Here is a 24,041-nt window from a genome sequence, read left to right as displayed (position 1 = left end):
AAATATTTCATATTCGGCAATCAATTTTATACAGATTTAATTTATGATATAAGTAAAGTAAAATAAATTTCAATTAAGAGATGTATGACTAATGAGCAAAGAGTATGAGTTAGTTAGAACCAACCTCTTCAAATAAAGAACCTGTTATTTCAGTTGAGAATATAGAGGAAAATTATAAAACAACAACAAACCAACCAATAGTTCATAAGTTTTGAAAAACTTCTTTGTAAACAACATTAACAGTAGCATCGCTTCTATTATCATCTTCATCTCCACAAACTAAAATCTTGAGACCTGCACGACTCGTAACTCTAGATATAGCAACATACAACTGTCCATGACTGAAGACTGGTTTTCGTAAAAATAATCCAACATGAGACAGAGATTGACCTTGACTTTTGTTAATGGTCATTGCATACGACACAGCCAAAGGAAATTGTCGTTGTTGGAATTTGAATGGCAACCTTGGATCAGATGGTATTAAAGACATTCGGGGAATCAGAACTTTATGACCAACATTATGCCACCCAATACTTGTCCCTCCAAAACATAATCACCCAAGCGCGTAATTACCAGTCTGGTGCCATTACACAATCCATTCGAGTGATCTATATTCCTTAACAACATCACAGGAGTACCAACTTTCAACAACAATTCATGATTAGGTGTACCTGAACACTTCAACTTATTCAAAAATTCAACAGAATGTATCTCAGCTAATCCATTTGAGGTCAAATCTGAGTTTGAGATACTACCAGAACTCAAATAAACTCGACCCTGAGACTGATCCAACGACATCATAAATTGGTTAACCTCATCAACAACCTCTAAAGTAGGAGCAAGTATGGCACGATCATGCAAACAATTACTCAACACTTCATGATTCATATATGACGGGTATATCGTTGAAACAAATATAGCATCCCCGATATCCCAATATTTTGTTGAAGAAAAAAATAATTTTATTTAACAAAATATAAATATTTCAACAATAAAAGCATCCAAGCTGAATATTTAATTTTTCCAACATTTAAAAATTAAATACCTCCATTTTGATTTACGATAGACGAACAAACGATACTATCATTCACAATACAAGAATTAGGCTGATCAAGTACGCCATCACTCGTAGCTATTGAACTTTGAACGGATACACCAACATTAGCTATACAAAAATGTAATAAATTTGGTAAGTTAGAATACAATACAAAATGATTTGGTGAATTTCAATATTCACCATAAAATTATTTCAATAAAATACTCAAAGTAAATTAAAAACTCTTTTAATACTAATTTGTCAAATTCTTATTCACTTATATAAATATATTTAAAAATTAAAACAGGATAGCCATATGATGCACCCAAAAAATATATGATTTTGCCTAAATTAAGTTAAAAAAAATCCAAATACTTCAATTAAAAAATCTAAAACAAACTATCTCGTTTGATAATAAAAAAGGACAAAGAGTAAATAAAATAGGAGGCCGAAAAAAAACTTAATTAAACAACGTGAACTTTTGTTTAACACGACAATGAAACTAATATTTGCACAATCAAGCAAATTAATACATAAAAGAATTCAACATCAATATTTTAAAATATTATAATTTACAAATAAATACATAAGTTCAATTTAATTTCCAACACACTAAAATAATACTATAATCCACAATACATGAATTAGGTTGATCAAGAACAACCTAACTCGTAGCTATTGAACTTTGAACGAACATACCAACATTTGATAGAAAAAAATAATAGTAAGATCAAACAAAAAAAATGATTCAAGACATAATTAAATTTACCATACAACAATTTCATTAAAATGAATATAACACTTAAAATGTATTTTTGTTTTTCTCAAGCTATTATTATCTAATATAAATACATTGTATATAAAAAGGGCAAAAAATGGTTCTTCATTCCATAAGATATCAGTCCAAATAGAGTAAAAGAATGGCCCAGCTGTAAACTTAATACCAGCCCAAATAAGAAATTGCAGCCCACACTTGGCCCTATACTTAATCCAATATAATCAAGCTAAAAGATTGTGACAAATAAATTAACTAATCTTATCTTAACAATTTTAACAATTTTATAATATAACAGAATTAAAATACGTAATGAACTAATCTTAGTTTAGTTATGCATAATTATTATTCATGATCCATCCTAATTTATTTTTCCTTCTCTGAAAACGCCGACCCTTCCTTCCAGAAACCCTAGCGGCGCATTCATACCGCCGCTTAGATCATCCTCCACCGCCACCCGTGCAAAGCTCCTCCACCGCCACCAATGAGTCCCTCATCCGCCGATTATATCCTCCTACATTCGGCTGAGTTCTTATTATCCTCAACATCAATTTCAAACCCTTCCAAAATCGCAAACATTCCGCCGCTTAGATCCTCCTCCACCGCCACCAATGAATCGCTACTTTCCTGCCACCAATGACTGCCTCATCCGCCGATTACATCCTCCTACATTCGGCTGCGTTCTGCTACCTCTCGAAAACCCTAAACGGATTTGAGCCTACACATCGACATCTTTCTCCACAAATCTACACACCAACTTCGATTTTAAAAAAAATAAAGGTAAAATTTCTGTCTTGTTTCATTCATTTTAAAGGATTCGTAATTGATTTAGATTTCCAAACTGTTCTCATAGAACACTCAATTGATTTTCTAGGCGATAGCAGATCTGTTGTCATATGGGTTTGTAACCTAACAGAGGACGTCAACTGCGAAAGGTAACTAAATTCCTGTTCCCAACTTTAGAAAAATGATTTTTGTACATGCTTTTCACATATTGGTGAAAACCTACACAGAGCTGAGAACAAAATTCGCAAGGATTCATATATTAATTTCTAGTCAAAATAGGGAACTTATATTATTGCTAAAGAAGTACCTGAACTTGAATGAGTACACTTCTCAGATGGCAAACTTTTAAGTACTACGGATTTTTTTTATTTCTTCATTGATTCAAAGCAGATAATTGAATCCAGAACAGATTATAGTATAATATGAAGCTAATCAGAAATAAACTTTAAGAAAACAGTGAGGGATAATGGATACTGGAAATGCTGCTATGTTATAGGTGTAGAACTCCACATAAACCAAGATGACCTTTCAGTTCATCCTTGCTTAATTCCAGAACCCTAAATCTTGCAAAATGGGCTTTAAAATGGAAATTAGGTATTAATATTGGGCTTGTAACAAAAAACCAAAGTGAACAATATCTATGTCATTCTTGAAATCTTACTCATAAGTGTTTTCAACAGGATTTGCAATGCATAACTGCCCCAAATCAAAACCTGTCTCCATTGGGTTGAGAATAAGAAAAACCAAACATCGCACTTCGTCTCGCCTCCTCCACCAACGGAAATTATATCCATAACAGAGTAAGGTAACGGCTATTACCCAAAAAACTAATTTTTTTTCCACAATGCATGTTTAGATTTAAATCTGATTAGCTCATTTGTAATTCTACTATTAGGGAACACATCTACAAAAATTGCTTTGAATTTGGCGACTACTAAGAACATGCATCCAAATAAGTGTTTACCTTAATATATTTGGGAAAATCTCACTATCCATTACTAACAACAAAATGGATACACACATTTTTCATAGAGATAAAGGCAAAAAAAAAATTTCTAGGAGGCAACAATGTAGATAATGACAACATAGCTGTTATAAAGGAATATGAATTCATTGTGTTTATTTTAGTAATTAGCCTTGTTTATTAAAACTGATCTTTGGTTTATAAATTTACTTTTAGGTGAGAAGAAATCAGGAATCATACCACACAATCATAGAATACAGGTTCCATATCATTCTTGTCTTTAGATTTTGTTTTATAAATCATTCAAACCAGACCTTGATGATAGAGTTGGAAACTTTGTGAAGAAGATGCATTAATAATATTGGCCTTATAAAGCTTGTAAAATATGTCATGCCAAAATAGGCTTTTCAAAAAATTGTTAAGAACTTAAAAGGGAATTCCATAAATTGTTGTAGTAAGTGTGTGTGATTAGTAAGTGTGTGTGATTGGCAGATTTGATTCACTCCCTTTTTTAAAGTTGGCTTCAAGAATTAAATCTGAAATTCTGCATGTAATATTGCAATTTTTGATTGTGTAGGATTAAGGTGAATCTGATTATAAAGATACAATGATAGCCACGACATGAGAGAGAAGAAACTTCAAACTCATTTGAAAAACAGGTTGGTGCATGAAACTGATCCTTTGTTTAAAAATTTAATGATTTAATCTCACAAAGACATTTTTTCCACTGTTTTAGCTCTTTTAATTGCTGTGATGAAACACCATCATTAGTTAATTTTGTTATTTGGGATGAAACACTATCATTAGTTAAACTTCAAGGGCACACACTGAAAATAAAAACCACACTTGGAATTAATGGATTACATCAAGCTAAACAAAGATCAGTAAACTAAACCGAGTAGACCAAAATAAGCTCATACCATGTTCTGCCAACAAAACTAACATCCAAAAAAGATAAACTGAGCATTCCACTCTGCCATTTAATCAAAATGTAAGAATCCATGGCACAAAAACATCTAAAATGACCCATCTCTCTAATACTCCTTGTTGACTTTTGGCTTCTTGTTCTCCTGAAAGCCAACAATATCATCACAGCAATTAAAATCAGCCTCTAAGCTTCTCTTAACAGACCCTTCAATGTTGAATTCATGATTAATCTCATTTGTTACACTTGACAAATCTGGAGTAACAATACTTTTCTCATAAACCTGAAATAATAAACACAGAAATTTAATAAAAGATCAATAAACAACAATAACATGAATTATTATAAGGCAAAACCTCAACACAAAATATTATTACCTCTGGAAGGTCAGAACCAAAAATGCGATCAGATAACTTTATTTCTTTCTTAACTTCTTGGGAACCAAACTTTTGGGGGGTATACTTCTCAACAACATGAGGAATATTGCACACTTTGTTCACAATATGTGGATAAGATTTGTGATACTCCTGCTGATTTCTGAATTGGAGCTTGAACAACACACTCTGCCCCACCAGCTTCTTTTCAATTTCTTTAGCAATGTCCTCCATTGGCAAAACCTGCAATTTAAGTGTTTTTGGTAAAAGCTAATAAAGAATAAAAGCATAAAGAATAAAAGCATAATATCAAAATTGTAAATAACATACCTGATTATCAGCTCCTACAAATTCATAAACCTTTTTTCCTATCAGTTGGATACCCTCCCTATCCCACACTAAAAGTGAAGTGTTGCTTGTATCATCAACAATATTGACAATAAATTTATACCTGCATAGGATGAGAAAAATAAAATATATTACTTATCAAACATTATCATGCAAAACAAAAAGCAAATGTATTAATAATAAAAGCCTAGTTGTTTGGTAGACAAAAGATCATACCTCATTATCATGCAAAACACACTCTAGGCTGTTATCATTTTTATCCTCTGGAACTCCTTCATATCTACAGACACATCTTACTTTAATGGTGGAAGTAGTGATTGCCTTGGAAAGATTGGTTAAGCATGTTACAAAAGGAGACATTACTTCACAATCTGCTCAAATAGATGAAAATGAAATAATGTCAGAATCTGCAATGTCATAACAGATTAAACACTTAGTCCACTTAACATTCACATCAGCCAATAACAATATAATCTTCATTTTTGCAGAAATAGTAAAACAAAAGGTTGGTGATCTGTGGAAGCAAGCAGATGCCAAGAAGATCTATCACCAAATGGTAAAACCCTAACTGATTTGTAAACACTAATTCCACTGATTGCTTAGCCATATCATTCACAACAAAGTAACTGATTTGTAAACTGAGTGCTTATCCATATCATTCACAACAAAGTAACTGATTTGTAAACTGAGTGCTTATCCATATCATTCACAAAAACCTATAACAATGAATCCCTTTCCTTGTGCAGAAATAATGCAAGAAAGGGAGAAATAGCAGTGAAAGCAAATGGATGCCAAGAGGATCTTTCAGCAAAATGGTAAGATACTTAGATATCTAACTTAATTCCTACTGATTTTAAATGAATGAAAGAAAGAGAGCAGTACCAAAAATCGAGCTTATGGAGCCTTATAATTGTGAGAAGAAGTTGATGTAAGTTTTTAAAAGAGAGTTGCTAACTGAGCTGTAAAATGAGTGATTAGCCATATTTATAGAGGAAGAAGACCACCCTGCACTTGTCACATGTACACCAATACATATTCCAAAAAAACAGAATGATTAGGAGAACCATTCACATTTCTCAGTTAAAATATATACCAGATAATATTTTAATAAGTATTAAATATGTATAAAAACTATAAAACAGTGTTATAGATGAATTAGCAATATTAGTTAATGCATTACTCGAAATAATTATATCTCCATAAATGAGTGGCAGTTGTGACTTGGAAAACGAATTACACAGTAAAAGAAATTAATTGAATGGTCTATTTGCCTTGCCCAATAAATGACTGTGCTGATTGGTATTTCCTCTATTTAAACTAATCTATCTTTACAGGAGTGACAATGGGATTGATTACAACCCTAAAAAGCAGCCGTCTAACACTCTCTCCAAAAGAAAAAGAAAGAGACAAAAAAGCTTCAAACAGCCTGCTACCTACACAGAGGCTGCTAAAGTTCTGAAAATGGATCCTTCCATAAGAACCTCTTCAGGTCTATAAACGTTAGGAGAAGGCCAAAACGATGCATATCAAAAGGTAACACATTTCATAAATAATATTAGTTGTACATCAATTTGAATAAGTGTCTTAATATCATTTCTATACCAGATTACCAATCATTAAGTCCACTTCTAACAACACTACAACATTACTTTCCAGAATATTTATATCACTACTCTTCTAACATCACTACAACATTATATTAGTGCATTTCTGCCATTTTGTTAATTATACTGTCTTCCATTATATTAGTTCATTTCTGCCATTTTGTTAATTATACTGTCTTCCATTATATTAGTTCATTTCTGCCATTTACAGACACCAATATTTACATCCCCATTTGTACAAATTACATATACATAAATAATGACCTACTATTTATCTTTTTCAGGGAAAAAATGCATTGGAAACAGGTTTAATACTCTAAAAATTGCTTAGCAAGGAATATATATGAAGAGATTAAGCTCTCTCTCTCTCTATCTCTCTCTAGTTCTATCAATCTCAAGCTCTCTCTCAATCTCTCTCTCGTCTCTCCATCTCCAGTCCTATTTTCATAATCTAATTTGTGAGTTGATGCTCTTCCCTCTTAGTTAAATTATACTAAATATCATATTTTATAAATACAAATACTACATTGGTGAACAGATGGTGTACAGGCACACACTAAATAAATGGATTTATGTGTGTTTAATAATCATAGATGTATTCAAAATGTGTCACACAACCATATGAAATTTGATTAGCTACTTACAAAGTGATACTCCTAAAATGAGTAAATAACTTTGGAAACATTGGATATTTCTTGGTTGCAGTGCACCATGCCCAATCAGCATTCCTTTAACAGGCTGTTGTAAACAAATGAGTAAATAGCTTTTTATTTGTATTAAACCTTAAGCAATGTTTTTAAAAATATAAACAAAAATATCAATTAGAATTGAAAACGGCCAACCTGCTCTCCAATGAGTGTTCTTATTGAGAAATGACAAAAAGGGTAACCACAATAGCTGTAAAAATTCCCGCCAAAAAGGGTAATTATGACTTTTCAACAAACTGTCCCTTTAGATATTGATAGATTGTGTACCCCTAGTTCTACTCTCCCTCCGCCCTGTATATGGTTAATATGTTGTTTAACTTTACTTATTTAGAATTAGTCTAATTTTAGTGGATGGCCAAAAATAGTAAAACTAGTTTAATTTTCGCGCTCAGTCCCTCGTCCAGCTGCACGTAGCTCGCCTTCTCAGAAAGTGAGCAGCGCTCCTCCTCCACCTCCGGTCCCTTCCTAGCATGGTTGGACTTCGCATGGTGTTGTGGGAAATAAAGAGCATCCACAATAGGATGAATATCCCCACGGACAAGCACTACGACATCCCAAAAACACCCCTCGCCACGTCACTAGGACATCTCACTGCACAATAGTAAACAAGCACTAAGATATCCCAACAAACAAATTCACAAATACGAAATTAAAATTTCGACACAAATACGTGGAAAATGCAACCATTTTATATAAATTTAAAAAAACATACATAATTAAATAAAAAATACATAGTTCACGAAGGGAAAAAAACCATCCCAAAGCTTCGACACAAGCGGCCCCCTTCTCACTCCTCGTCGTCCCCTTGGCCAGTCCCAGTGGCATCGGAGTCCCCAGACGCTCCATATGCGGGACTCCCGCCGAAGGGTGGGAGCCCCAAATCGCGCCTCATACCATGCTCTGCTACTGTTGGATGCGTGCGAGATGGGCGAGCTCAGGACTCGGCTGGACACTAGGAGCTGCCGATTGGACCTCCTGGAACTCGCCGGTGCCTTCCCTAGACATCCGCATTGCCGTCTTTTGCCCAACCGGGAGACGGCGGCAGGAAAACGAGGGAGGGCTAGGGGCATTTTCGGCATCGTCAGGGAGGTCATGGGAACAGGCGCTGCTGCTGTTCTCGCGGGCGATGTTGACCCTCTGCCGCTTCGGCCACCCAGCGGCTAGACCCGCACAAAACTTGGCGGAATCCATCAGCACAACATAAGCGTCCCAGTATTTAAACGCGGCGAACTTCCCGCGCTCGGGGAACTGCTACATCGACAACCTCTTCACATCCTCCATGGTCTGGCCGCTGGTTATCATGAGACTGTTGTTTTCATAGATGTCGGCAAATCGAGAGACTTCAGTCCTTAGTCGATCCCATTGCTTCCTGCACTCCTCAGGTGTGTGAATCTTCCCATTCGCCGGTTTAAACACATTATAGACGTCGGAGATGTGAGACCACATATTGTCAATTTTCTGATTATTCGACATAATGGAATCATCGTAAACATTGATCCAAGCCTTGGACAGAGCCACGCACTGCTCCTCACTCCAAACGGTCCTTCGTTCCTCCTCCCCATCGTCCCCCGCCACCGCCTGCGAAGACTCACCTGCCACCCCCTTCCCCTTGCCGCGGCCCTTGCCCTTCTTCTTCTTCAAAGCACCCCGACGTCCTCCCGCCGATGGACTCTGAGTGGGAGGTACCCTCACCGGAGATATACCTAACTCCTCCAGTGAAAAAGTCTCAGCAGAAGTGAACTGAGACTTTAGTGGAGTACAGGTCTGGGAAGCACCTGTCAAAAAATCAAGAGTGAGCCGATAGACATTGTCCCCGGGTAATTCGGGGACCCCCACTCTACTACCCCCGCAGCGGCAGGCTGCCCCTGCATCATCCCGCTCATGCCCGCCATCTGGGGCATCATCCCGCTCATCCCCGTCTTGGCCGCACTCATGCCCGCCATTTGGGGCATCATCCCTGCCATCCCGTCCCAAGGGTACATATTGTAGTACGCGGGCATTATCCCTGCCATTTGGGGCATCAGTCTGGCCATCCCGGCGGCGTTCCCGCCTATTCCACCTCCAACGGGGAACGTCGGAGTTTGCGATTCACTCGTGACTAGAGAGTCGCTGTCATGCTCCATTTATCTTGAATAGAAATGGGAGTAGAGAGAGAAACTCGTAAATACAAGTGGTGCAAATGACAATGAAGTCCAATGAGCCGTAAATATAGAGTTTTGAAAAAAAAATCGAAAAAAGCTCTCGTCCCTCCGTCGGGAACCCACAATAGCGGACGAGCGGATGGACGAGAGGACTGACGACCGCGTTATTCGACGGACGACCTCTCGTCCGTCTGGCTCGTCCTTTTAGCGCTCGCCAGTCGCAATAGTGGACGAGCGACCGACGCTCATCCGTGCGCTCATCCACTATGGTGGATACATAGTGGATACTCTAACCAGTAATATTTGCGATCGAACTTGTAAAACGAAAATTCATAGAAATAGTGACTTGCCACTTGAAAATAAAGCAACAATAATAATTTATAGTTCTTCCAAAACCTTTCACTTCCTTATCTTCTAAAATATTTTCACTTCTCCCATTAATCACAAGAACAAAAATAATCTTTTATTTTCACTATTTTATTACCTTCATCTAAAATATATGGAGATGTGTATTTAATTTTCTAAAACTTTTCCGCTCCCTTTTTCCTCAATTATTATAAGAAAATTTATAACTAATAAAATATTCAAATTACATTTTTTATAATTCTCCTTTTATATATGCAAGATATTATATGATTTTATTTATTATTTTATAAATATTATTGTTATTGTTTTTTAACTTTAAATATATAAAATTTAAAATAAATTGAAGTCAAATATATTAATAAATTAGATTATAGAAATTTTTTTGTGTGGCTAACTTCTCAATATTTAAATACAGTAATTAATAATAATGATGTCCAATAACATAATTGTAATTTTTAATTTTTGACCATAATCATTTTCAGTTGGTATTACAGATTTTTGGTGTTAGAAACCGACATTTTTTTCTTGTCTCTCGACTTTCGCTTGCTCTGCTCCACCGCTGACTCTCTGCCTCCGTCGCCGCAGTCCGCCCATACAGTATGTAAGTCTCTAATTATCCGTCGATTAATTTTGTGGTGATACGATTGAGGACATCAATGCTATTAACATCAGAATTTTGAAATTTGCGAACCGGCTAAGATCGTAACGGTTAATCAATCGGCCTCGCATCCGTTGCCGGATCCGCGAGAACCGTAAGACTCCTTTCCTTCTTCGATCGCGATGATACTCCACAATTACAATCGCAAACGCCTTCTTCAGTCTCCTCGATACTCATTGATGTCGCTATTTTTAATGATTGATTTTCTGATCCATCTATTTCTGTTGAATTAGTCAAATCCATCTCTTGGCTACAGAGTATATTGAATGTGTGTGCAGATTAGTTTATTAGTGTGTGTTTTTTTTCTGGTAAAAACAATCGGCAAATTCTAATATTTTTTTTGTGGTAGGGCACCCAACTCGCAGTTGATTTTGCTCGATGCTAGTTACTTTTTTTTTTAAAATAAATTCCTGATTAAAATCGAACTCATACTCTTGGATATCATTTGATTGCTTAAAACTTATTCATGGAGTTCTAAAGTGCATTGCTTGTGGTGAATTTTCTCATCCATGTGTATAAACACTGGACTTGAGTAAATCATGTATAAACAAAATCTGAATTAGTGGAATTTGATGTTTACATCATTACATATTCTGTTCCTGGTTCGATTTTACCAGTGCATGCGTGAGCTGATGACTTGATGTTAAAGTTAAAGACTAATCTGTGATGGATGTCCATTTATTTATCATAATAATTCTGTATCTACTTACTGAAGTTATTAATAACCTTTTTGTAATCAGCTATTGTCCTGCTGTTTATCTCAGTTGGCCTTTTAACTATACATGCTTTGGATTCTGTGATGGGATTGAGCAAAACTGAAGTGAATTTGAGAAGGTTACTTGCAGCAGCACCACAACAACAGAATCAGGGAAAGCTTGTACATGTATGCACTTGGTGTTCATAATTCTCTGATCATACATTTATTATATGTTCATCATATTTAGTCAAGCATAATTTGTATTTTTGTTTATTAATTTGGGGACAATTTACCGAGAACATGGTTTTTGATTCTTCAGTTACTTTTGACCATCTTGTGTGATTTTCAGCTTCCCTAATTTATTGTTATGTGGATTTGTTTTTGAGTTTTTTTATTTTTGTTGGAAAGTAAGAAATCCATTCTTTTGTTTGTGATGATATTTAGTATGTGGCCACTTTAAGAGAGCAACTGGAGCAATTGGCTGAAGAGAGGACTCCTGAAGGTTTGCCAAGGTTTGTCTAATTCATGCACATGACTTTCAATTTGGTGAACTTGATACAGGGTCATTTTGGTTTCTGATTACTCATTTGGTTCTTCATATATGAAGAACCAAATGATTAATATGAAGAACGTGGTGAAATTGCAATGAAGCATTTCTACAAAGCATCATTAGTGTTGATGTTCCATTATTCCCTACCTGCTTACTTATAAGCATTCATGGTTTGTTATGTGGGAATCAAATGGTGGTATTTGATTGATAGGTTACTTATGAGTTATAACAATGTCATATTATGCCTTATGAAGGAGATTATATGTGGAGTTCCTTCATGAAACTGTCTGTTTTACTTAGCCCATCATGCCACACAAGCTACTCAAGAATAACGGTCTCTTGATTGATTGAATTCTATTAGACATAACAAAGCCAAACTTTTGAACTAATTTATGACTGTTAGGTTGAACAAAACCCATTCATTGTTGGACTACATTTAAAGTTCATTCTCATCATAGACTGCTAAACATTAATGAGGTGGTTTGCATCTCTTCTTACCTGGCATTACATTTTAAGTTTGATGCTTCTGTGTGCTACCTTCTTGCTTTTCCTTTCACACCTAAAATTTATATTTTTTTTCAAAAAACTATTGATTTCCAATTTGCCTCCCCATGCCTCACAAGCAACTTTGAAATTTGTATTTTTGGTTATTTTGCTTCCATCATTTGAATAAATCCAAACCATTCACTGATGTATTAATAGTTTAAATGAAATCCTCCATATAAATATACTTATTTGTATAAAAGCTCATACATGATTTGATAAATCAAGTTGGTTTCCTCAAAATCATTTCGCTGTGAACTTTGCAGACAATTTCTTTTGTAAGCTTTGTATTGCTTTTCCTTTTGTACCTTGAATTGATTAATATCTATAAATGCTATCCAGGAACTCTTATGTCTTCTGGAGTATTTGATTGTGCCACTTTTTTCCAGGGTATCAAAAGCTCAGTTGAATGAATATTCTGAGAAAATTGAAGCTGTAGCAGCTAAGTTAGATGTCGCTGAGGTGGGTTCGAGTTATTATTGAATACAAGTTTACTTAATAATTCTGTGTAGCATTCCATATGGTTTCTTGAACTTTTAGTTACCGTAAAGATGCATCTAAAGTGCAAAGATGGCCAGGTTGATGATAAACGATGCATTCCTCTTCATTGCGGTTTTAACCCTTTTATATAAGACAATGTAACGAACACAGTAAATACTTAAAAATCAATTGCATTTCAAATTAATTAATTCTATAAAATCAATGCTATTGTATATCAACAATGTTCAGATCAAGATAACTTACACTAAGACAAAAAAACAACATTTTTGTGTGTTATATATTTGTGTGTTTGCTCTGACCCTGTCAAGTTATTTAGTTTATCCTTCATTTCTTACAAATGGTTTGTTGAAGTTTGATTGCCATTAATTTGCCACTTCAATGCTGTCAATAGTTTACCACTTTGACATTACTAACTTCCAACAAAAACATTGCTAAGAATGCAATAATCTTTTCTGCTTATGTGTTAGCTGTATGATTGCCTCATTGAATAAAGTTATGAAATAGAGGCTGTCTCCATGTGTAGACTGATCACTCTAATTAAAGCTATTAACAATCATCTCTAAAATGATCCCTTTCCTTGACAAATTCCAGTCCAGCACTCAAGTTAATCAGGAGCCTTCCTTTGAAACCAAGGTCAGAGAATCCCCTACCACATCCGACGGAGAAAGTATTCAGTCTCCCAGAGGACTGAGAAGGAGATTTTTGTATGTAAACTGATGGTTATAGTGTCTTATTACAATATTTATTACCTAAACTTTTTCAAACTGACTTTGAGTTGATACAGACCCCCATCGGAAGATAGATCCCCCAGTAGCACCGAAGACAGTAATAATGTGAAATCTGTTAAACTGGATGCTGCAGCACATGCTCATATTGAGAAACACAGGTAGCATAATTTTACTATTTCTGAGTTAGTGATGATAGGTTTTTTTCCAAAGGAATAACTTGAAAAAGAAACTCATGTTGACCTAGTCACTTGGTGATTATTCTACTGCATGTATTTTTCACTTGAATGAGCTTATATTCGATACTACCTCTGTCCCACATTAAGTGTCACATTTAGTGTGGGCACGGGTTTTAAGAAATGTAAAGAAAAGTGAGTTGAATAAGTTAATGGATTATGGGTCCCACTTATACATATTAGTTTTATAATAAAATGTGAGTAGAGTTGGTTGGTGGAATGTGAGCTCTACTTACTATTTATGGTAAACGTGAAATGTGACTCTTATTGTGGGACGGACCGAAATGGCAAAATGTGACACTTATTGTGGGACGGAGGTAGTAAATTGCATAGCTTAGAAGCCAATAGCACTTTATCACATGTAGTTTTGTGGCAGATTATAATGTAAACTAAACTTACTAAAGTATAAAGAAAACAAGAGAAAACCATTGGTCTGTGTTATTGACACAAGTGTAAATTGGTACTTATCTGATACAAAAGGGTTGCCTGGTTATCATGTCTTGAAATGGAAGGTATAATCAGGATTTTTTATGATCTGTCTGAATTGAATACATGATCCTTTTTCCTTTCGACTTCCATGATTGTGATTTTGTATTTTTCTCTACAGACAATTACAAGAAGATTTAACAGATGAAATGGTTGGTTTGGCACGACAACTCAAAGAGAGTAGCCTTATGATGAGCCAGTCCATAAAAAATACCGAGAAGGTGAGTGATATTTTGATTATTCATTAACAAATTGGAGTTGGTTCATGGGACCAATATCATGCACCTTATTTACATGATTGTGGCCACATAATGTTCGTTTACACGAAACTTCATCGCAGTGTTATTTTAAGAACAAACTGTAATCATTCTTTTCACTATATTATTATTTGATCATGAAATTTCACTTGCAATTGCTTCTAAGACTAGAAACAGTGTTGCATTTCGATTATTATGTTGTAGTAGTACTAGTATTATTTTTTCTGCTGATTGCCGTGTCCTATGTTATGATATGCGCGTTTGTTGGTAGTGTAAAATACAAGATAACACACTGAGGAACACAGTCGACATCTAACTACTGGGATCTTGTCTGTGTAGGTACTCGACTCAACTGAGAAAGCGGTTGAGCAGAGCTTGGCGAGCACTGGACATGCAAACACTCGGGCAATGGAGGTTTATTCGCAAAGTCTGAAAACGACATGCTTTACATGGCTGCTGATCTTTGCCATGACGTGCATATTCGTCATGGTTGTGCTACTTATTCGTGTTACTTAGGATTAAGGAATACCTTTAGGCGCAGCTGTAGAATATAACTGATGTTCTTTAAAAACAACTGATGCTGTATTTTAAAACTTTTTTGCTCTCTTGAGTAGCGTTTGGCATCAAAATCATGTGAATATGAATTTGGAATTCGGTCTCTTGTTCGTAAGATTCATTCTTTACTATTAATACTCAAATCACTTTTTTTTATAATCTCTCTTAGTTTACCAATTATACGTTAAAGTTCGTGCTATTTTAAAATTTTCTATTTTTCAAAGACGGAAGTAGTACCCCCTCCGTCCCACTTAAGATGACACGTTTTCTTTTTTAGTTTGTCTCAACTAAGATGACACATTTACTTTTTAGGTAACTTTCTCACTCCTATTTAAACATTTATCTTTCTTTCTATCTCTATTTCAATATTTACGCTCATCTTTTCTCTCTCCAATTAAATACATTAATCAATAACTCCTAAATTATAATCCCAAGTTATCCTTTAATTCAAATAGTTTTGAGATTTTAAGTTCCTTTTCTGTGTGACATTTGAACCCCCTGACAATGCATATCAATTTTAGACGAGGAGGCAAAAATAATCATTTTAATTGAGCCAATATAAATACCGAAAAGACAGATGAAATCGTTATTTGTTAATAATCTCATACATCTAAGAGACAGACAAAAGCGTTAATATTTTTAATTTCATATGTAAGAGACCATTCTCATATATAAGAATTATGGAGACAAATTTGACTATGATATTTTGTTAAATTCGACTTCCTAGATATTGATTGTTATTACTCTTTCCGTCTCATAATAAGTGTCACAATTTTCTTTTTTACTCCTTCCGGTCTCAATATATATGAGAATTTTAACATTTTGAGATATTGTACAAAATGACAGTCATGCCCTTATCCTATTATTTGAAGAAAACGTGAATGCCATATGGAGGAATTGAGTCCATAAGATTTGAAAAATTGTGCGGTCTGGATTGGTTCTTAATTACCATATAAGATGTGGTTATTATCTGAACACATTTTTATATACTAGAAATTATGTCAAAAACATAATTTCCCTTAATTTAAAAAGTTGTGCAATATTCAAATGCTTTAGAGATGTACAAATGGTAAGATGCATTTGTAGAGGAAAATACCGTTTGCTTATGATTAGAAGAATGAGGTTGTTTGGCGTTTGGAGTGTGTGTTTGTCGATTTGCTTTATAATAGAAATAATTTAATGTGAAAATGGAGTCATTTTCATGTCCCCAAAGAGGAATTAAATAAAAAATGGACTTCTCCAACGACTCTGCCATCTCCACTAACCTACAAACACCAAAACGACAACCACTAACTGTTCCAACTTCAAAGATTAATAAATATTAGTACTACTATTTTCAGATTTAAGAAATCGAAAACGTAAACTTTTGATTTAATATGAAAATTAAAATTAAATAGAAAATCACTATGGACAAGGCAAACACGCCCTAAGGGAAAGAAAAAGTAAAATTAAACAAATAAATGCACCAGCCGGGAATCGAACCCGGGTCTGTACCGTGGCAGGGTACTATTCTACCACTAGACCACTGGTGCTATTTGTTGTTAATATATTAGACATTTGTACATTACTTTGAATTGTTATATTATTTAAAAGAATAATTACCATTTATAAAATAAACTCAAACCAAAAACAATATATATTCCTCACTCACTTATTTTCTTATACTTTTTAAATCGTAAATATATGACATAAATTTAATTAAATGATATAGTAAGATTTATTGATTAATAACTATATATAAAATTTATTATTTATTAAATAAAATTTTGTACATAATTTAGAAATTTTAAATAAATTAAAAAAAACTATGAAAATGACTATGCTAATGGAACATACTTTTCATACCACAACAATATTGGAGGATCTGATTTTGATTTACCAGATTATTTTATTAAGTTTTTATTAGTTGTTGTAATTTTAATTATTAGTTTTTCTGTTTTTATTTTAATACTTAGCTTATGTTTTTCTATTGTTGTATTTTTATGTATATTATGTACTCCCTTTGTCCCTCACTAATCTTTTCGGCATGAGATTTAAGAAAATAGGGTTTTGTTAGTTAAGTTGAGGAGAAAAAAGCAGAGAGAAAAAAGTAAGAGAGTGATTGCCAAAGAAGGAAATGACTCATTTAACTTGAGAATCCCAAAAAGAAAATATGCATCACTTAGCAAGGGACAGAGGAAATATCCTTTTAATTATTAATGTTAGGTTATTATAGCTATCTTTTTATTTTATGTACAATATCTTATTAATCATATTTAGTCTTCTTATTGGACTTGAATGCAATAAATTATAATTTGAAAATTGGTTTTGGTATAATTTTATTGCAAAACAAAATATAGAAATATTTAACTCAAAAATCTATAATAGAATTGGATATACAGTACCATTGGAGGTATTTTCCTACTGCATCTTAAGCATTGTTGGAGATGGTGTTATACTTTAAAAAATATAAGTAATTAGTAATTATTCAAAGCCCCAATTGATCAATACCATGATAGGTTATTGTTACACTGATGAATGAACTCATAGTGAAAACACAGTCAAAATTATTATGGTACATCGTACGCCTTAAAAAAAGCCCTAACTTGGTTATATATGTATGTTAAGTGGTGACGACGTTTGTGCCTTTTGTTAATGAATCTTTCGACGTATGAATAGGGGAAGATGCGGAAAATGATATTAGTAGGAGCTATATACTCAAATTATTCTCTAAAAAAATATTTTTGAGTAATTTAGATCATTATAGGGGTTTTGCATAATAATTTGTATAAAATTTGAATAAATTCAAAGAAAATTAGAAGAAAAACATTAAAATAATCAATTCATTAGGGTTTATAAGCCCCTCGTGGGTGCCATGTAGTTCCACCATTGTGTATGAATTCATGGAGAGACTACTGAGAACATATTTTAATAATCTATTAATATAGTGGAGTGTGAAAAAACACAACTAGAAAGTGTACACTTATAATAATTTATTAACTTGAAAAAGGAAATGAGAAAAATAATAAATATACACAAAAATCCTGTGGGCTGTGGCATATCGTTAAGCAAAAAAATAAAAAATAAAAAATAAATAAAGAACAACAAAAGTGTATATCATTCATGACAGTAGAATTGCCTGCATCGATGGCCTTACTAATATTCATTTCCTCAAATAAATTATATATCTACGTACATAATTAACTTTTTACAGACATTGCACCATAATTGTCTTTGTTCAAAGAAAGATAAAGAAAGTTAATCAGATCAAGTTTACCTATAAATGTTCAAGAAAATTGATATTACCAAAAGTTCAGACGTAATGGAGAATACTAATGATTAAGAAGCTAGCTAATTACTGAGGTCTTCATCACAATGCTAAATTGTTGATTATTTACCTAAATTAATTCAAAAACTAGAGCATTAGTACTAAATACATGTCTTAAAATTGAAAACTATTCCACACAAAAAAAATATTGAAACATTATTTAGAGCTTTAATTTCATTTATAACTAGTCCTTCAAATAAATCAATATAAGAGAAATTATAGTCAATAGTGATCCAAGCCAGTAGCCAGCTTCAAGAACAAGCTACACACACAAAATTAGTAAATATAAAAAAATAAAAGAGTAAGTAATACGAAAACCCTAATTATATACCCAATTGGATTAGATATAATATCCAAAAAAAAAACCATTAGAATCTTACCAACAAAGTGAGGATGTGAAGAAATCTCGAGACTCCGAAATTACAATATTCCTTTATTTGATAAAGCTCATCAAGATTCCTAGCTAGTACATACTAAATCAAGAATCATAGCCAAGTCGAAGCTCCAAATCCAACTCCTTGTCCTGCTCCATGCCCCGATGATCGATGGCCGGTGTGAAGTCCAAGCTCATCCTCATCCTCCAATCGGCCGATGGCTGCTTGTTCCTCTCGTACAGGGTTGAATTACTTAAATCAGCAGCGAGGAAGTAAGGACGAGGAGTGCTCGCGGATGATGGGTAGAATCTTTGAGGCTGTTTGGTGGAATTAGGTTTGTTTCTGAGCCTTTCTTTTCTATGGATGTTCATGTGGCCACCTAGGGCTTGTGCAGTGTTGAAGCCCCTCTTGCAGAACACGCACTCGTACGATCTCCCAACGCCCAATTCCTTGCTTTCTTCATCTAACAACACTTCTTTGCTTGAGTGTGTCGATTCTTCCCGATCCATAATCGTATATATGTATTGATCGTGATCGAGATCGAGATCGAGAGAGAGAGAGGGGGGGGGGGGAGAAGAGGAGGGAGGTAGATGGATATATATTTATGTGTGTGTAGGAAGAAAATAAGAGAGGAAAAAATGGTGATTGAATGAATAAGACAATATTAGGGTTTAAGTTGGACACGGTCTAATGTTTTCATTTGACTCTTCTTTCTTAAGGGAATAATAAGGCCGGCCGTCTATCTACTTAATTTACTACATTCATTAATCAATCATATTTTCTATTCATACATATCTTTCTCTTTTAGTTCAAGTATTCCAACGTTTTGTAAAGGTTGAGTTCACATTATTACTCTTACTAATTATCAAATGGTTGTTCGATTTGTTAGACAAAATAATCATAAAAAATAGTCTAGGATTGAGTTGTGAGATTATTTTAGTTAGAGAGGGTGTCTATGACTAATTATCACATAATTATCCACATTGGATTGAGTTGTGAGATTCAATCTCATGAACTTAACATACTACATATTTAATTCTGAGATATACAAACTGAACAACCCCCTTACTGTATGCTTTAATATTTATTTATGATTATTTGCTTAAGTTATATAACTTGTAAATTAATGTCACATATATAGTATGTGTGCTTTCTTCCATCTTTCAAGTCGATATACAATCTTCCAAGTTCGTGTCATACCGATAATCACGGTACATACATAAACAATTTAAATTAACTGTCACCATTTTCATATTTAGTAGTACGTACCTTCTTTTTTGTTGTGGTATGCTCTCAATAATATTTTTCCCTTTGTTTTATTAGAATTAGGTACTTGATCGAGGATATTGGAGTGTAGTGATATTGCCTTTTGTAAAAAGTAGGGGATCATATAAAACTTCACTTAAAATAAACACTATGTACGTTTCCTTTCATGATTTTGTGTTCTTACGAATAAATTGATATGCTAGAGAAAGAAAAATTGATATGCTAATTATAGATCTTACATTACCATCATTTGTGAGCATCACTCTTATTTAGTCCGCATTAGTATTATTTACTCCCTCCGTCCCACAATAATTGTCACTTTTATTGTGAGCACAAAGTTTTAAGAAATGTAAAGAAAAGTTGGTTGGAAAGTTAGTGGAATGCACTTTTTTATATTGATTTTATAATAAAATGTGAGTGAAGTGAATTAGTGGAATGTGAGACCTACTTACCATTTATGGTAAAAATGAAGTGTGACAATTATTGTGGAACAGACTAAAATGAAAAAGAGTGACAATTATTGTGGGACGGATATAGTATTTTATTTTATTTATATATATTTAATTTTAATGTCTCAAAAATTATTATTAAATTTATTAATTCGATAGATTACATAGCTCATTTGTTAAGATTCTCTAATATCTATACTTTTAATACTAATAATTTTCAAAATATTATAATCTAAATAAATGTATAAAATAAAATACTAATGTGAACTAAACAAAAATAGCGCTCATAATAATATCTATATAAAACACGTAGCATAATATCTCTCTCTATAAAATGCCTAGTGTGGATAAAACAAGATGCTACTATTTACTCCCTCCGTCCCTTAAATTTTGTCACAGTTTGATCAGGCACGAGTTTTAAGAAATGTAATGGAAAATGGGTTGAAAAAGTTTGTAGGGTGTGGGTCCTACTTTTAAAATATTAGTTTTATAATAAAATGTGAGTCATAATAAATTAGTGGAATGTGAGGTCTATTACCAAAAAAGGTAAAAAGTGAAATGAGACAAATTTTGTGGGACGGACGGAAATGAAAAAATGTGACAAAATTTCAGGGATGGAGGGAGTATATTCGTATACACCCTTCATCTTTTGAACCGTAACAACATTGAATGATTTCCCATTCAATCGGTGATAAAATTGAAACTTCCAAATTTATTTTGACAAAATATATCCAAGAAAAATGTTGTTTTATCATCAAAATAATATCATTTTAATGCTAGAAATAATAAATTTTGATTTAGAAAATGGACCATGATATAACTTTTCTTATAGTCAAAACACATAACTTTATTAATTTGCAAATACATTGATATCAACTGCCATCACAAAACATATCAGTTCTTTACTAAATATCAGTATGTTGATTCGTGAATTTCTGACATTATATGAATTTTTTTACTCAATATTAGTAATTGATATGTTTTGTCATGTAATATATCGTAGAACTAATATGATTTTAGTTTTCAAAGTTCTCATTTTAAAAAGGTTTTAACCGGAACCCTTCCCTATTGGATTATGTATAAAATTAACATTGTTATATTTTGAAAGTAATGTGATGATATTACAAAATAATCGTCGATTAGAATTTTTTTTTGAAATGAATACAAAAGAATTATGATTCAATCTTTGTAGCTTAACTTAAATAACCTCAATTATAATTTGCATGATCAGTTTTTTAGTCTCTGTATTCATCCTCTTCATAATCATCACAATCACCATCATCACTTTAATATATAATCATTATCATCGTGTAAATATTTTTTTCTAGGTACATAGGACTAGGAGTATATTATTGCAGTCGTGAGCGACGGCTTTTTTTGCTAAATAAAATAAAAAAAAGAAACATATGAAATATATAGATTATGAATCGTCCATATATGATCAAGTAAGGCATGATCTCAGATGCATCAAAATCGATCCAATTAATTTTATGATGGCTGTCGGGTAGATTATGGCAACAGTTTATTGAAAAGCCCCTTTCACCCACTACACAAGCTTAAATAAATTAATTAACTCCATATAATAAATAGGCTACATCACGCCGTAAGCTGATCAACCTGGCATTAAATTAAATATACACTTGTGTTATTAATTTTTACTTAAAGACTTTATTTTTTCAATAAAATATTTTTCTGATTCGTACAAATATTTTAGAGTTTGCATAGCTCGTGGAGTTGCGTTTTTAATTAGGCGTAAATTCAAGATCGTGTTGGGTTATAGTTAGGGGTGAGAAAAAAAACCGGAAACCGAATATTCGAATCGAACTAAACCGAAATTTTGAAATTCGGTTCGGTTTTTTCGGTTCGGTTTTGAAAATACAAAAAAATTGGTTTTTCAGTTCGGTTCGGGCAGAAAAAAAATGAAAAACTGAATTACTATATATATATATATATATATTCTATTAGTATTTTCGGTTTATTCGGTTTTGTTCGATTTTTGAATTTCGGTTTTTCGGTTTTGATTTTTCGGTTTTTCGGGTTCTGTTCGGTTTGCGTTTTGAACTAAATTCGGGTTTTCGTTTTTTGATTCGGTTTGGGAAAAAAACTGAACCGAAATTCGAATACTCACCCCTAATTACAGTGTAGTTTGAATAGAATAGCAATGTAGTTTGGCATGGTCTTATTAATAATTTACATTTGTGATTTTGTTGGGGCACAGTTAGCTCATTACTCGTTAGCTAGGACGAAGAAAAGATTGCAATTGATAGAAAACAACATGACTGATCTTAATTTTTCCTAAAAAATATCGTCCCATGCTTACTTATTTTTAGTTGGTTCCAATCCTATGGTGAGTTATATATTGAATATAGTGTGATAGAGGGAACTAATATATATCGTTTTATTAATAATATAATATTGATATAATAATAGTAATAATTTATATGGATTGGAATGTAAATTTTTAGATGAAGTATAGTAAAAATAATTTTAAATGGTTTAAATTTATTTAATGTTTTATTATATTCTAGTACTGTTGTTATGTTTTACTCCATAGTTATGTAAACATATTTGTTTTTTTTTTCAATTAAATTTAATATTGATTGATATCTATGCCTATGTATATCAAAAAAGAATTTCAAATTTATTTGCCATATTTTGCTGTATTATCACTCAAATTGGAATCATGATATACTCTTTCCGCCCTGCAAAGTTTGTCACATTTTGACTCGACATGAGATTCACATGAATTTTAAGAAATGTAATAAAAAGTGGGTTGAAAAAATTAGTGCAATGTATGTCTTATATTTATATATTAATTTTATAATAAAATATGAGTGAAAATGAGTTAGTGGAATATGAGGCCCACTACTTAAAATAGTAAGACTGAAATGCAACAAATTTTGTGGAACAAGCGAAAATGAAAATATGTGACAAAACTTTTTAGAGACAAACGGAGTGTAGCTTTACTTACTACTTGTAAGTACTATTTTTCATGCATGTTAAATATTACTATATTTTTTACGACATATGTCTCGAATTCTTTTTAATTATTTGTATATATGTACCAAATTTAGCTTACATTTTCTTAGGAATTTTATTAAACATTACCGTGGCTGCGTGGGCCAGACCTTTCCTCGAGGTTTTAACGGGCTACACACAGTAGGCCCAATTTGATCGGAAAGTCGGTCAATAACATTATGATTTAATTTGCTCAAAATGATCAAACTAAAAGCTCAAGTTATTCCAATGAGACGATAATTTTTTATTTCCCATGTTTCCATTGGCTACATTTCCAAACATCTTTTAATCCATTCTTTGATGGATAATTAATTAGAGCCCCTTTTTTTTAAAAAAAAATCATCCTCTTAAGCATGTGTGATCAATATTTGTACTTCATATGCTAAAAAAATT

At 33.1% G+C, this 24,041-nt stretch overlaps 2 protein-coding genes, 1 non-coding gene and 1 pseudogene across 5 annotated transcripts; 1 reads left to right on the top strand and 3 right to left on the bottom strand.

Moving 5' to 3' along the window:
- Positions 1 to 202: 202 nt before the first annotated feature.
- On the bottom strand, positions 203 to 888 carry LOC121760439 (annotated as a pseudogene).
- Positions 889 to 10,515: 9,627 nt separating this feature from the next.
- Positions 10,516 to 15,369, top strand: LOC121761177. 3 transcript variants are annotated; one of them, XM_042156781.1, is made up of 8 exons: positions 10,516 to 10,627; positions 11,449 to 11,567; positions 11,826 to 11,893; positions 12,864 to 12,936; positions 13,567 to 13,679; positions 13,760 to 13,861; positions 14,544 to 14,643; positions 15,019 to 15,369. In XM_042156781.1, exons 2-8 carry the CDS (start codon positions 11,484 to 11,486, stop codon positions 15,193 to 15,195), a joined length of 717 nt encoding a protein of 238 aa, XP_042012715.1. In that variant the 5' UTR covers positions 10,516 to 10,627; positions 11,449 to 11,483; the 3' UTR covers positions 15,196 to 15,369. The 3 variants fall into 3 exon arrangements, with proteins under 3 accessions (XP_042012715.1, XP_042012716.1, XP_042012718.1); XM_042156782.1 differs by having other exon boundaries at positions 10,533 to 10,627; positions 11,425 to 11,567; XM_042156784.1 differs by lacking the exon at positions 10,516 to 10,627 and adding an exon at positions 10,718 to 10,778.
- Positions 15,370 to 16,695: 1,326 nt separating this feature from the next.
- On the bottom strand, positions 16,696 to 16,766 carry TRNAG-GCC. The gene has a single exon. It is a non-coding gene; the product is annotated as a tRNA-Gly (tRNA).
- Positions 16,767 to 19,019: 2,253 nt separating this feature from the next.
- Positions 19,020 to 19,424, bottom strand: LOC121760438 (zinc finger protein 10-like). Its single transcript, XM_042156106.1, has one exon. It carries the CDS (start codon positions 19,422 to 19,424, stop codon positions 19,020 to 19,022), a length of 405 nt encoding a protein of 134 aa, XP_042012040.1.
- Between the last annotated feature and the right edge of the window lie 4,617 nt (positions 19,425 to 24,041).

Source organism: Salvia splendens, chromosome 13, assembly GCF_004379255.2.
Source record: "Salvia splendens isolate huo1 chromosome 13, SspV2, whole genome shotgun sequence".
NCBI lineage: Eukaryota > Viridiplantae > Streptophyta > Magnoliopsida > Lamiales > Lamiaceae > Salvia > Salvia splendens.
Note: the sequence above shows the minus strand (reverse complement) of the source record. Positions and strands in the feature narration are given on the sequence as shown.